Source organism: Dysidea avara, chromosome 9, assembly GCF_963678975.1.
Source record: "Dysidea avara chromosome 9, odDysAvar1.4, whole genome shotgun sequence".
Lineage (NCBI taxonomy): Eukaryota > Metazoa > Porifera > Demospongiae > Dictyoceratida > Dysideidae > Dysidea > Dysidea avara.
The window spans coordinates 21,673,781-21,687,691 of NC_089280.1; the positions used below are offsets into that span (position 1 = coordinate 21,673,781).

The window sequence follows — 13,911 nt, forward strand, 5'->3', positions numbered from 1 at the left end:
AAACAGTACTGCATGCCAGTGCATGACAGAACAAGCAGTTTTAGTGACATTACATAGTAACTTGAAGTCATAGCCTCTGATATGTATGTACACACATAAGCTAGCACATGTAGGAAGCTAGCATGAAATACAAAAATAAAACTTTACAATTTAAAACATTACATAAGATCGATGCTAATTTTTTGCATCAGCCTGACATGGTACACCATAAAGGTTTTTGTCAACATCTTCATGAACGACTGGGGATATGAATTCTGAGGAATATACCGGGTTAGTATAGGTGTCATCATCATATAGAACTTTTGCTTTAGCTGCTGCTGCAACTGCTTCAGCATTATTGGTAGCTGCAGGAAGTTCTTGTAGAGAAAAATCATATCTTTGTTTCCTTCGATACCTTCTCACCATCACAATCACTACTATTACCACCAGTAGTATTAGCATTAGCACTGTATAAAGAGTACAAGGATGGTATCATTTTATGTGGCAAGTACTTACCTATAATGGCTGAAACTGTACTGATAATCGGTGCTGTATTTGAAGATGAAGAACTATTCTGTGAAGTATTAAAAAAAAACAAGCACTACATAAATAATGAAACATTTAATCAAATGTGTAAAGTAGTTGCTATGTGAGTTTCAAATTTATTGTAGGTAATGTAATTTTTCCACACAGTCACACTTCCATTATAAAATTATGGCAATTAATTTGTCCTACATGTGGTTTACACAGCAACACAACCATATGCTTTGGGGTAGAATATGTGTGGCCATCAAGCGTAACATTTCTTGTGTGAACTGAGTTGTATAACAACATGTTATTATTCAATTTGTACATGCAATGCTTATGTCAGGAAATGAGGCAACAATATGTACAACAACAGACTTATATACGTATGTATCATGGCATGCCAATGTATCGTGTACATGTCTACAGTATGTACATGGCTGCCCATTACTTTAAAGAGCAACACAGCATGCAGTACATTAACTAGATGAAAAGATAATCAACTGGCTTCTCATCTATAAATTATAAAACAGACACATGACCAAGTTACATGTTATGTGCTATACGCACGCACGCACGCACGCACGCACGCACGCACGCACGCACGCACGCACGCACGCACGCACGCACGCACGCACGCACGCACACACACACACACACACACACACACACTTATACGTCATTACTAGGGAAGAAGCTAGCACAGAAGAGAATTATTTGAAAGGTTTGCAAGCCCAAATGTGCAACAAGTCAAATGAATACAATTTGTGAATAACAAATTATAAACTTGTAAGACCAATTCTTAGTTTGTTTCTAGCTTTACACATGCCACATGCTATATACATGGTAGAGAGATCTCATTTCGTTTTGTACTAGTTCATTATTCATTAAGATGGGAGAGAGACAATACTCTGCCTGTCTATTATACCTCTCACCATGCAAAAGTTAAACTAGTCAGGTTACCATGCAGTATTCATTTTTTCTGGTGAATTAAAATGTATATATTCACAACTGAAACTATCAAACTGTCAGAACTTTACAAAGATTTCAGATCACCCTATGTACATATGCTATAATATGATCACATGTGTTTTTTGCTTTTGAATAGAAGCAAATGATGGATAGTCTGTTAAACAGTACAAATCTAAATGTTCTGAAGTGGCAATATCAATTTTATGGTCAATGGTAGTGCAATTGAATGAAACATAAACCATAAAAGCAGTCAGCATAGACATGTATAGACATAGACATGTCTATACATGAATAGCCAAACCAAATACGTACATGCCCTTAAAAACCTTCCTTATGTTTTATGAACAAGTACATGTGACTACAAAATTCACTATCTTGTTAATGGAAATGACTTACAAAACAAATAACATGCTGACTATGTGTAGCCACCTCATGTACTTAACACAATAGAAATATATAACATCTGTACTTATATGGAGCCCACTATCAGCAAGATATTGTCTAGAACAATGCCATTAGTCAATACACTTTTAAAAGCTCTTCAGCCCATGTAGTCATTTAACCAAACAGCCAAGTAGGTGCATGGGTGGTCAAACAGGTAGGTAGGTAAGATACACAGCTAGTGTACTATCAAGGTTTAAAATTTAATAATCTTACCATGAATAATGGTCTTTAGCTTGAGTTTTCCAACTATTAAAAGGCAAGTGAAGAATGCAAACTAACACCCTTTGTCATTTGCTGTACAAAGGAAAACATGCAACTTAAATATTCAACATATATAATTTTTCTCTGAAAAAGAATTGTTTGATAGTATACCATGTAAGCAGAAATATTGGTGAGCAGAATATTTGGTATTGCTTAATAATTTGTATTTGGAAAGAGTTTGATTTGACGAAATGCATGTCTGAGTCCCATGTGGTGGCAAATCATGTAGCTAGCTACATGGCTTCTCATTTACAAAGATGTATAGATGCTACCCTAATTGGTCTGCATACTGGAGAGACTCTTTCATATAACACAGAGGACAGAGATTTATTCAATGTATAGCCAGGACAGCAAAAGGAAACAAAGTGATTGGGATCTTTCTCTGTGCAAGTAGCTATGACCTCTGCTGCATGTATCTTCCCTTCCTTCCAGCAAAAGAGTAGGACTTTTAAGGTTACGGAATAGTTTAAAATGCATGGGCGGAACAAATTACAAAACCTGCTTTAAACCAAGCAGGGATAAATAATTTCAACAACTGTGTTGTGTTAGCAATACAACTAATTGTGCTTGTTTGTTTTTACTACAGAACAACGACTGTTCTTGGGTGTGTGGTCCACAATAGAGCGATGTTTATAAAAATGCGCCACCAAAAATCAGACTAACAGATTACTGAATCCTTATAATTTCAACACAAGTGGCTAAACAACTAAAATATCTAGGTCCTGTGGAAGCGATTTTTAAAGTTACTGGTAGTATAGACGTTTTATTGAACTTTTAGTAGTTTTTTTCGGGTGAAACAAGCTCTTTGAAGGCTTGTAACCGAGTCACTGGGGAGAAACACGCCAAAAACGCTTCCACAGGACCTAAAAAAATTAATATACAGTATCACTATGCCCCAGAAAAGCCAATAGAGCCTACAGCTTTTGCTGTATTTGGCGGCGGAAAAACATGGTAGTGACAGCTGGAGCTGAGCGATGTACGGGCTGGCTTACTTGTGTTACTACAACAAATTGTAGTGTTCCACCTGCCTCAAACTACACTGTAGCTACATAAAAACATTAAATATGAATAGTTTCACCTTCATTTAAAACTTTTCATGCTGCTAGACTGGTTTTATGGGCTTCTCAAAAAGTATCGATAGGTATTCAAAATTTTAAATGATTGCCTGTGACTATACCGTAACCTTAACCTGCGACATTACAGACAGTCATAGAAACCACAGGCTGAGGTTCAGTACATCTAGATACAGCACCTTGCTTCTTGCTTGATCTCTGTCAATAGTGGAGATCATAGCTACTTGCATGGAGAATGTTCCCAATCACTTTGTTTTCTTGCTGCACTGGCTATGGATTGAATAGATTTCGGTCCTCTGTTTCACATGAAAGTGTCTCTTCAGTATGCGGGTCAATGAGATAAGTATCTATACATCTTTGTAAACGAGAAGCCATGTAGCTAGCTACACAATTTGCTACCATATGGGACTCAGACATGTATTTCATCATGCCAAAATATGGTATACTAACAAGCGATTCAGAGAAATTATATTGCATGTTTGTCTTTGTACAGCAAATAACAAAGGCCATAAAAATAGTTTACATTTTTCACTTGCCTTGTAATAGTTGGAAAACTTAAGCTAAAGAAAATTAAAGATAATAAAATATGGTGAGATTTTGATTTGGCGATTTTGTAAGAGTCTGCCAATTTAAATTCCACACCAAAAGTTCTGTCATACGGTATATACATAGATCTGATTCTACTGTTAGCCTTTCAACCACAAACACTACCTTTGAACAAACAACCATTAATGCAGCGCACATTTCTATTGACTCGGTATTAACAACCACCACCACAAACGACTGCAATAACTCAAGTATCAGACACATAAGTTGTGTCAAGGCATAAGCTTTTTAGGGCATAAAGCATCCATTTCACCAAATGTGACCCAGTCTGGGAAAACTGGTCTCATCACCTATTTAAAAGTATCAAAAAATTCCGGTTTTAAATATTTAGTGTGTTGTAGCTAATTTTCACATGTTTTACGCCAATTTTTTACCTTCCAGAGCATCCACTGTGCAAGTAGCCAAGAACTAAGTTTCCCACCATTTTAGATAGTTTATAAACCAAGGTTGACTGCATCAGGTGAGCTGCAAAAGGGGTGGGGGGCGGGGGCCTGGAATGCGGGCAAGATGGTGTTCAAAAATTGAAAGGGAAGGCATAGGGATGAATTAAGCCAAGTTTTGGCCATTCAGGTCTCAAAATTAAAATGAAAGGAAATTCACAGCAGAGGTACTTATTCAACACCACAGAGCTGTACAGCCACATACAGTCATCCCCAGGCTGACCAGAGCTCCATTAAGGCCCCACACCGCACGTACGGATCGCCACTGGGCTTGGGAAAAGCAGCCAGCAAAACCAGACCACTTAAGTCTAGCTGATTTTGATTGTGAAATTAGATAGTTTATTTATGTAGTTTTGTGTCTTGGGTGAAAAATTGAATCTGCTGACATGGGCAATAAGACCAGTTTTTTCAGACTGGGTCACAAATACAGGTCAACCCTAGCTCACAGTAGATACCTTCCCTTATTCAGATATCATTATGCTATGTTTAACAGGTAAATCTTAGAGTCGGGTTTAGCGCTTGTAGGGTAAAAATTAGGGTGGCAGCTAATATTAGTAGTAAGAGTAAAATAACGGAGAAGTGGCTTAGTAGGTAGTTGCCTGCATGGACTATAGGTCCCAGTTCGGACTCAAGATTTATCCAGACTGATTTCACCAGTAATCTTAGTTTTTGTTGGTCGGCGTCAATAGCTGTTTTGTAGCTTCTAATTGCCATTGGTTGGTACCAATATTCTTACTGTTATCAGTAACGGTGGCTTTGAATAAAATCATAACTACTATTTGAAAACGGCTGTTTGGAAAGAAAAGAATATTAGGCATAACCAAAACTTTTGGTTTTTACAACTTGTAATAGCTCAAACTTTGTAATTGTTCGTTATTTATAATCTATAACTTAACACAAAAAGATATTCATAGACCAGTAAAGTTACTCTAATACAATAGTCAACTACATGTCTTCCAGTCTTAACAGGGGCTGTGAAAGTGGTAAGGCTCAGTCCAAAGGTAGCTTGTCTAGGGGGATCTGGGGGCAAGTTCCCCCAGGAAAATTTTGAAGAATTTTACATTTTAAAATGCTAGCTATTTGGAGGCAATTTTGGGCTGCAATACTGTGAGCAAGGTGCCGGCTAGCCGCAACCTGACAAGTATTCAGGGGATAAAACTGGATACTGACCAAAAAGCACCACACTGTTTAAATCTTAAAACTTATAACTATTTGAGTTTATTAATTAAGAGAGAATGTTTCCAAAGTAGTCACAAGAGAAACAAAGCCAAAGATAAATATAATGGTAATTATTTTTATAGGCACTTCATACAGATGATGTAGACATGAAGCGGTTTTGGGTGAAAGACAGGTTAGATGAATGTTGTTTCTGTCAATTGTTGCCATTAAATAAATGCTATATAAGTATTACTTAAGTTTTGGTTTCATCAAGTTTGAAAGTGTTTTTTTTTTTTTATTTCAGCCAAAAAGTGATCAGGCTCTGGCCTCACTGGTCACACCTACTCTGACACCCTTGCTTCCAATACTTAGGCAAATGTAAATTGAAAGCATCATTGAAGATAAAAAAGCAGCATTAATCCACATGTTCAGTGATCAAACCAATATCATTCATGCAATGCAGCCCTACAGATCACCACATATTAAAGCTGCCGTATATATAACCCAGATTATAATCATATGACTTGATTTCTACATCGCTTTGGCCTGAAACTTGCCTTTTTGCCATGGTAATTGTATGATGAGTCCAAACTTACATGCTATGAGTATGTCACAGCACTTTCAATAAACATACCAGACATGTGCACAAAACGGTACATGCACAAAACTGAAGCAAAAGCAAAGCATTCAGCTGCCATATAAACGGTCATGCCCACTCAGTTGACTGGGCAACCTGTACACCATTCAGGTGCCTAAGAGCTAATAAGTGCTGGCAAATCTTGCTAGGGGCCAGAACTCGTACCCTGCAGGAGGCTGTAACATGCTTCATAGATGCAGGCATGTGTGCCTAAAGTCCCATCTGAACATCACCTGTTATGCGAGACATGGACAGTTGGCATTTGCCTTCCTAGTTAATACCAGGTCCCCATTTAAACAGTTGGGTAGAAGACTGGAGCAATGTGAGTAGTATGGTTCAAGAAAACAACAACTACAGCAACTGGGCATCAGGAAACTTGTGATTACTACCAGGCCGACACTTTACCACTTAGCCGTGATGTCTCACATGCACGCACATGCACACTACACTACACACACACACAACATGCCATAGAAATCTTTAGCAGTGAATAACATGCAACATGATAATCCTACTCCATTTCATGGGCATTACAGCAGCAGATTAATGCATCATGAAACATCTTGTGATCTCCAAAAAAATTTCGACCCATCCAATCCCAACACCACAACATCAATATTTTAATGCACAGATCCATGCATCATGCCTCCTAGGACCCTCAAAAACCTTCTTTGATTATGCCAGCACATTGTGTGACTCTCACACTGCAAGGTTTGTATTATCCATACTTCCTGTGATGTGACAACTAGGATTTTGTACCAATTCTAAATCTGAATTCATCTTTGGCTGACAATCATGCAGACCTATACATTGCAGGGTAACGATGCACATGCAAACAAGTCCCCCTTTTAGCTAATCTTTCAGTCTTACGAGTACACAGTTATTGTCATATGGCTACTTACAGTGATGAAAATTTTGATGCCAAAATGCATTGCAGTAATTTGCCATACTGTTTAGATTACCTTATCTGTGTTAGCTCCACTGGCTGCTGTATCAGGCAGAGGGGTACTGTCACTTGGAATTTCATTAACTAAAATTATAAATATAAGTATTCACTTAATTTAGTTGCATACAGTATTAAATTTAGACACATCAGCAAAAAATTGCTACATGTGTTTATGGTCACATTAATAGAGATAACATACCTATGCCTGTGCAGCTGTGACCATCATCATTGAGAAGATAGCCACCTGCACATGTACAGTAATGGCTACCAATTGTATTAGTACAATTGTGTTGACATCCTCCATTGAAGTCAGCACATTCATCAACATCTATATAGTCATAATGAAATCCATGGTTAGCATGTGTACATGTAATCACACATATTATACCATACACATTACACACAATGGCTCACTCTCCACACAGATACACACGCATGCACACATGGACACAGACACACCACACACACACACACACCATTACAGCTATGACCATTCAATCCCAACAAGTGACCACTATGACAAAAGCACTGATAACTGCTGACACTGTTCTTACAAACATGCTGACATCCTCCATTAGAGTCTACACACTCATCAACATCTCCATGGTAAATAACAACATCACAATGACATCACCTACACTACTAATGGTCACATACCAATACAAAAGGTTGGATCATCATGATGTAATCGATACCCATCATCACATGTACAAATGAAGCTTCCAATAGTGTTCCTGCACCCGTGATTACATCCTGATGTATTTTGTAAACATTCGTCAATATCTGAACAAAAGACAGCAGAATCTTATAGTTGTAAACTAAATATTCTGTCCTTTGAACCTTCACAAGTGACTCCATCCTCTTGTAGCTCGTATCCAGGGAGACAGTCACATTCAAATCCTCCAGGTAATTCTATACACTCTTGTGAACAGTTATGGCTTCCAATGAGACATTCTCCAACATCTACAGCCATAAATGGTCAGGCATAAATCACCTAAAAATAGCCTCAAAATTCCTCTACTGAATGACAACGAAGTGTGGGAGTTAATTGTTTGTTTGCTTAAAGAAAATGAAGCCATTGATTACTGAACAACATACTAAGTATGGCTACAGTCTAATTATAATAAGCTGGTTATATAATTACATACCAGTACAGGTGTGACCATCTTCAGTCAACTCATATCCATCCCAACAGGAACACTGATAAGATCCATCAGTGTTATCACATGTTTGTGTACATCCCCCATTATCAGTTTGACATTCATTAATATCTGAATACATCATGATATGTGTGGTAATATAGCTACTGTACACACTATCATATTAACCTTCACAAGCTGTGCCATTAGATTGTAACTCATATCCGTTGTCACAGGAACAGTAAAAAGATCCAACAGTATTATTACAAGTGTGTTCACATCCATGAGGACCATTACATTCATCAATATCTGATACAGATAATAGTGAAGTAGTTTACTGTTGCGTGTTTAGTACCTTGTTCACAGTTGTTACCAGTCCATCCGGGAGCACATGTACACACATCTGGTGAACTGCATGTTCCTCCATTGAGACAACCTCCAGAACAGAGAGCTATAAAAAACATAAACACATGGCACTTGTAATGTCTCTGATTATAATACATTTGTCTTGATTTGTAATGTGAAACCAAATGTGTTGGGTGGACAATTATTCAATCAATACCTTGACATGATGGGGGTTCACCGACATAACCAGAACAACATCTTGACTCAGCAGAATAAGATGCTAGTGGATAATATGAAGTGTATGCTTGCCTGAAGCTGGCAGATCTAATAATCACAATATGTTCACATAAAACATTACAATAAATTCTACACTAACTCACTTGCTACGACTACAGCGTCTCAACCAGAGAAATCCACAGCCATACGAGGAATAGACAGCACGATATGCAACACGGTATGTAGTTCTTGAAGTTACAGTATAGGAGGCTACACTTGTGTAGCACACTCTAAATAAAAACCATCCATGATCACAGTAAATAGGTATAAAAAGTATTGTCCATGCATGCCTTTACTTCACATACAACTTGTGTCATTATACGCATGTGTGTAAATGTTGCTATTCCAGATTACAAATTATAACCTGGATGTGACCTTATGCAACTAAAAACGGTACCATGTAGTAGTTACAGCCTGCCTTGGCATATTAACTTAGGAACGGTTAGAGCTAACCCATACCTTAAGACATCAGTAAGGTACTTATAAAGTAGGCTAGAGGGCTGTATAGTAGCTAAGTGGTTCAATTGTAAAGAATTTTAGAATACCTGTTTGCAATGCTATAAGTATAATTTGAATCTGCTATAGCTACCCAAGCCCAAAATAATCATGTATGTCACACTTGGGTATTGACAAGATCTACAATCATCTACTTGACAGGGGCTATTTGTGGCTCAAAAGCTGCACAGAAAAGGATAAGTCAAAGTTATGTAATGTGCATTTTAATTTATAGCCTAACTGATATATCTTTAGTAGCTATTTCTCTTTTGTGGTCTACCATTTGATTAAAATTGGCTTACAATCCAATCTGTAGTCATAGCTACCATTAACTTTCTGTCTGAAAAAAAAGCATTATCAAAACTGCTCCTAAATCCAATCTAGGCTTGCACAACTCATGACCTTGGCAGCTATACCATGTGCATACTAACTTGTGTGTAAGTGTATATGTGTTGTCATGTAGCTATGTATGGTACTGCTCAAGTGTAATGTTGTCGTGCGAGAATGTGAGTGATTAAAAAATGAGCTAATTAAAGGGCGTGGCACCCATTTCGCATGTGAGTATTCATCCCAAACAAAACAAGATGAATACTCACAAGCAAAACAGGTGCCACGCCCTTTAATTAGATTTAATTGCTTGCACTCTTGCGAGATGACATTACATTTGAGTGGTACCATACCTACTCAGTATATTAATCATGCAATCCCTAGTAATAGTTTGCTTGTACTCGTATAATAGGCACACAGAGTTCACTCCATAACTCTACAACGCATGGTGCATGTGATCAAAGTATTGCTTAGCAACATCACCTCTATGTGCATTGTTCCTATTTTAATTTCAACGAGAAATTCAACCACTAGCTGCTGGAATGTATGAGTTAGCCTCTTCTTTTTAGTTATACGTGGCCCGCTGAATAAAAAAACTGACTAGTTTGCATATATCTGTTATTTAGCAAACACACTAAGTAAAAAGTACGAGCATATTTGTGACCGGGCCTGCAAAAATAGGGGTCGTGGGCACAAATTACTGAAATGGAATATTTCCATTCTGTATCTTAATTGTATCATATAGCCAATTCAATGCTTAATAAAGGTGAAAAATTGTTTGGCCAGTCATAAAAAGTTTGAAAAAGCTGTGTGCTCACATGCCCTATTTTTGCACGCCCAGTCACATTTTACGCATGTTTTAATTGCTTCTGTAAACAATAAAACCATACTCTTCATGGGGAGTAAGAATATCTGTGTACCATAAAGCAAATGTGAGTTATGTGTGTTTGCTTGTATAGCATAACGTTATCGTTGCCATTTCTTAGCTTGAACAGCCTGCTTGTTTGAATGCATGGGTACATATAGGCCAAATATTGTACCTTGATGAATTCCCCAATTCATAGTGAACACAATGAGACAAGTTCCAACTCCATAGCCTGTTGTACTTGTGACATAGGAGCACCTTATGGCTGTAAGTTTATGGTTGTAAGTTTATGGCTGCCACTGTACAAATTATGTTTTGCTCTCCCTGCTGTCTACCACTATAACTCCAAAGTACTCACCAGATAAAGCTGAAGCTTTAACAGCCCCATTGAATTTTGCCTCTAGACAACAAAGAAGTCAGAAAATGAAGTTTGAGAAAAATGCGAACTAGTTGGGCTTTTGCTCAACAGGTCACATCTATAAAACTGCAATACATATAGCTAGCAACGAGGGGTCACCAACAGCTTGGGACTCTCGTACACTGTCCAATTAGAAATCCATTAAATATTTAGAAATCCTGATATATGGAATCATCTATTAAATCGGATATTTTTTGTTTCCGTTTGCTCACAATGGGTGCAAGTGGATGTAGCTAAGAGTTATGGAGTTATTAAAATTACTGTATTAATTAATGACTTGTCACGGCAACTAAAATCAGAACAAAAAAGGCTTTGACGATGACAGGGGTAGCTACAACAACTATTTAGAACAATTGACTGCCAAGTGTTTCTGCACAAAGGACACTTGTACTCTTTTCAAGGTTCCCGTGGTCCCCCGTTGTCTACTGTCCAGTTTCATGCACAAGTAGAAGTGAAAACATCTTAATAAAGACTGGATTACTGGACTGGACTACTGGATTCAAGTTTTTTTGTTTTCTTGCCTTTTATCACCAGACTTTAAAAAAGCGTCTTAGAAACTGACACTATTCATCATGAGACATAAATCTTGTAGCTATATTGATCACACGCTAAAACCTTAGTGCAGTTTGTTGTCGAAAATAATTTGCCTACTGCTAGCAATGTTTCAAGCACTGCGCAATGTTAACACTTAACATTGCTAATGCATGTCCGTCTTCTCTAGCATTCTTTTGTAAAATAGCACATCATATATACGTCTAACCATGCAATTAAATAAAAATTGCTTGTAGCCTGTGCATTCATTCTAGGTTTGCCACTTGTGTAAATAGCAACGAGTATGCAGTGTTTCATAAAAATAATTGCTTCCCAATGCACACACTTTCAAACAGGAAGGTAAGGTTATACACATTTGCAAAAAATACAGTGAGTATAATAAGAGATCAAACCAAAGTTATAGCACCTTTTTTCAAACATATATACTTTAATACAACATCTTTAAACAGGCTATAGGACTATATAGGTGTCCTACAGACCTTTGGCACTTGTGCTGTAAATTAAGCCTTAATGAATAAATTTAAAAAAAATAGACTACAGTTAGCTGTATTTGCCTCTTTTTCTAAAATATGCAAGACAAGACATGAAGAGCCCTAGCTCTATGTGTGGCATACAACTAATTATGTAATCACTTGTAGTGGTTGATAAATGAGTTTGTGGTTGAAAAAATGTGTTTGGGCAAATTTTATGTGAGTCCAGTAGTCCAGTCCAGTAGTCCAGTCCAGTAATCCAGTCCGGTAGTCCAGTCCAGTGAATGGATACACCCGACCAGTAAGGCATACATAGCTATCTAAAATGCTAGTCTTGCAAAGCCAGAAGGCTACCCAGGTCCAGGTCCAGTCAAGTATTTTTTCTCCTTTCTGCAACCTTTTAGCACACTTTATATAAATAACATCTTTAAACAGACTGGTGCCCTACAGACCTTCAGCACTTGTGCCGTAAAGCCTTAATAAAAACTAATGTCCGTTTGATTCCACATGGGGTACTTAGAGATAATAAGTCACTTTCTAGGGTTCCTATGGATACAAAAGCATGAAATTAACGAGAAAACATCCTGACTACATGGCAGACTCCTGTAAGCGTTCGAGCATAAATCTGATGGCTGCAGGATAGAGGCTGCCCAAGTCCAGTCATGATTTTTTTCTCCTTTCTACAACATTAATTGGATGGCTGTAGGTTTGAGGCTGCCCAGGTCCAGTCATGGATTTTTTCTCCTTTCTCCATCTTTTCAAACACACTTCATATAACATCTTTAAACAGGCTGTAGGACCAGGTGTCCTACAGACTTGTGTCGTAAAGTATTAATAAATAAACTTTTAATATGTTGTGTAGCAGGAAATCAGAAACATGTTTTTCAAGCTTGTTGAATGCAGAAAAAATCCCAAACCAGATGATGACTTCATCCACAAACAACTTGCAGTCTATGTCTGAGGAGCCACATAGCCCTGGATCCAGGATTTATAATACAGAATTTTAAATCTAGCTGGACATTCCAATACAGTAATGCATTACTTGCCATACATGGCAGTTGTTCTCCCACCTAAACCGCCGGCAGTAGATCAGCCCATTCGATAGCGAGTGGCATGGTGTGATTGCATGACGATACATAGTTGGACAGCACGAAAATTTTACATGTTCAACTAGTGAAGCTATAAGCAAGGCTATTATTGAGTATACAAGTGTTGTAACAACGTACGAACACATAATAACTAAATTAATACACTCACTGTGCAGAGACGACGTAGACTGTCCCTACAAGGGCAAAAAGAAGCTGAAAAACGACTGACTTCATCCCGAGCGATAGCGCTCTTTGTCAGATCATATACGGGCCAAGTCACTGAAAGGACTAAAAGGACACCACGCACCAAAATAATCACAGCGTACAAACCGGGTACAGACACCTCACACTGCAGCTCACACTCAAACTTTATAAGGTTTCCCACAGGATTTCACACTGTAGCTACACTGCTACACACCTCGCGCATTTATTGACGCGCAACATAGATATGTGTACATAAATTATTATACTATTGTTGTAGCTAGTAACTTGAAAAAGTAGCTTTGCATATAGCTATACCAACGAGTTATGTAGCTATACGTAGCTATATGCTTACTAGCTCAGCTGTAGCTGGACAATTCATTAAATTTCATTTCAATGAATTTGCAATGGGATTACATAACTAGTTTTTTCATGGCCGGGACTTTTGATGGAATTTTACTGAAGTATAGCATCTAATTTCTTCAACTCACTGAAATTTGTCCATGATATACATGGTTGCAGAAAAACTCAATTGAAGATTAGCTATGTGATATCAATGGTTTTTGAGCTTGTATATGTCGGGGTACTGCTATGTCCTGAATTTTGCAGCAGCCACCATACTGCATGCATATAGCTACATATTATATGTTTCCATGACCACAGTGTTGCTGTCCTTCTGGAGCAATCTTAATTA

At 37.7% G+C, this 13,911-nt stretch overlaps 1 protein-coding gene across 2 annotated transcripts; it reads right to left on the minus strand.

Moving 5' to 3' along the window:
- Positions 1-49: 49 nt before the first annotated feature.
- Positions 50-13,441, minus strand: LOC136266128 (multiple epidermal growth factor-like domains protein 6). Of its 2 annotated transcripts, XM_066061092.1 has the most exons (13): positions 13,186-13,439; positions 8,906-9,031; positions 8,743-8,849; positions 8,536-8,631; positions 8,370-8,489; positions 8,190-8,312; positions 7,882-8,004; positions 7,699-7,824; positions 7,518-7,640; positions 7,241-7,369; positions 7,058-7,125; positions 496-553; positions 50-446 (listed from the first exon to the last, which is right to left on the minus strand). In XM_066061092.1, the coding sequence occupies exons 1-13, from the start codon at positions 13,248-13,250 to the stop codon at positions 175-177; spliced, it is 1,536 nt and encodes a 511-aa protein (XP_065917164.1). In that variant the 5' UTR covers positions 13,251-13,439; the 3' UTR covers positions 50-174. The 2 variants fall into 2 exon arrangements, with proteins under 2 accessions (XP_065917164.1, XP_065917165.1); XM_066061093.1 differs by lacking the exon at positions 7,518-7,640 and having other exon boundaries at positions 13,186-13,441.
- Between the last annotated feature and the right edge of the window lie 470 nt (positions 13,442-13,911).

Excerpts from the sequence above, each read along its gene's own strand:
- LOC136266128 (XM_066061092.1), bottom strand. The coding sequence starts at position 13,250 with ATGAAGTCAGTCGTTTTTCAGCTTCTTTTTGCCCTTGTAGGGACAGTC. Across the intron at positions 8,490-8,535 it reads TGGTAACAACTGTGAACAAG|ATATTGATGAATGTAATGGT; the intron begins GTACTAAACACG and ends TATCTGTATCAG. Across the intron at positions 7,641-7,698 it reads TGATCCAACCTTTTGTATTG|ATGTTGATGAGTGTGTAGAC; the intron begins GTATGTGACCAT and ends TTTACCATGGAG.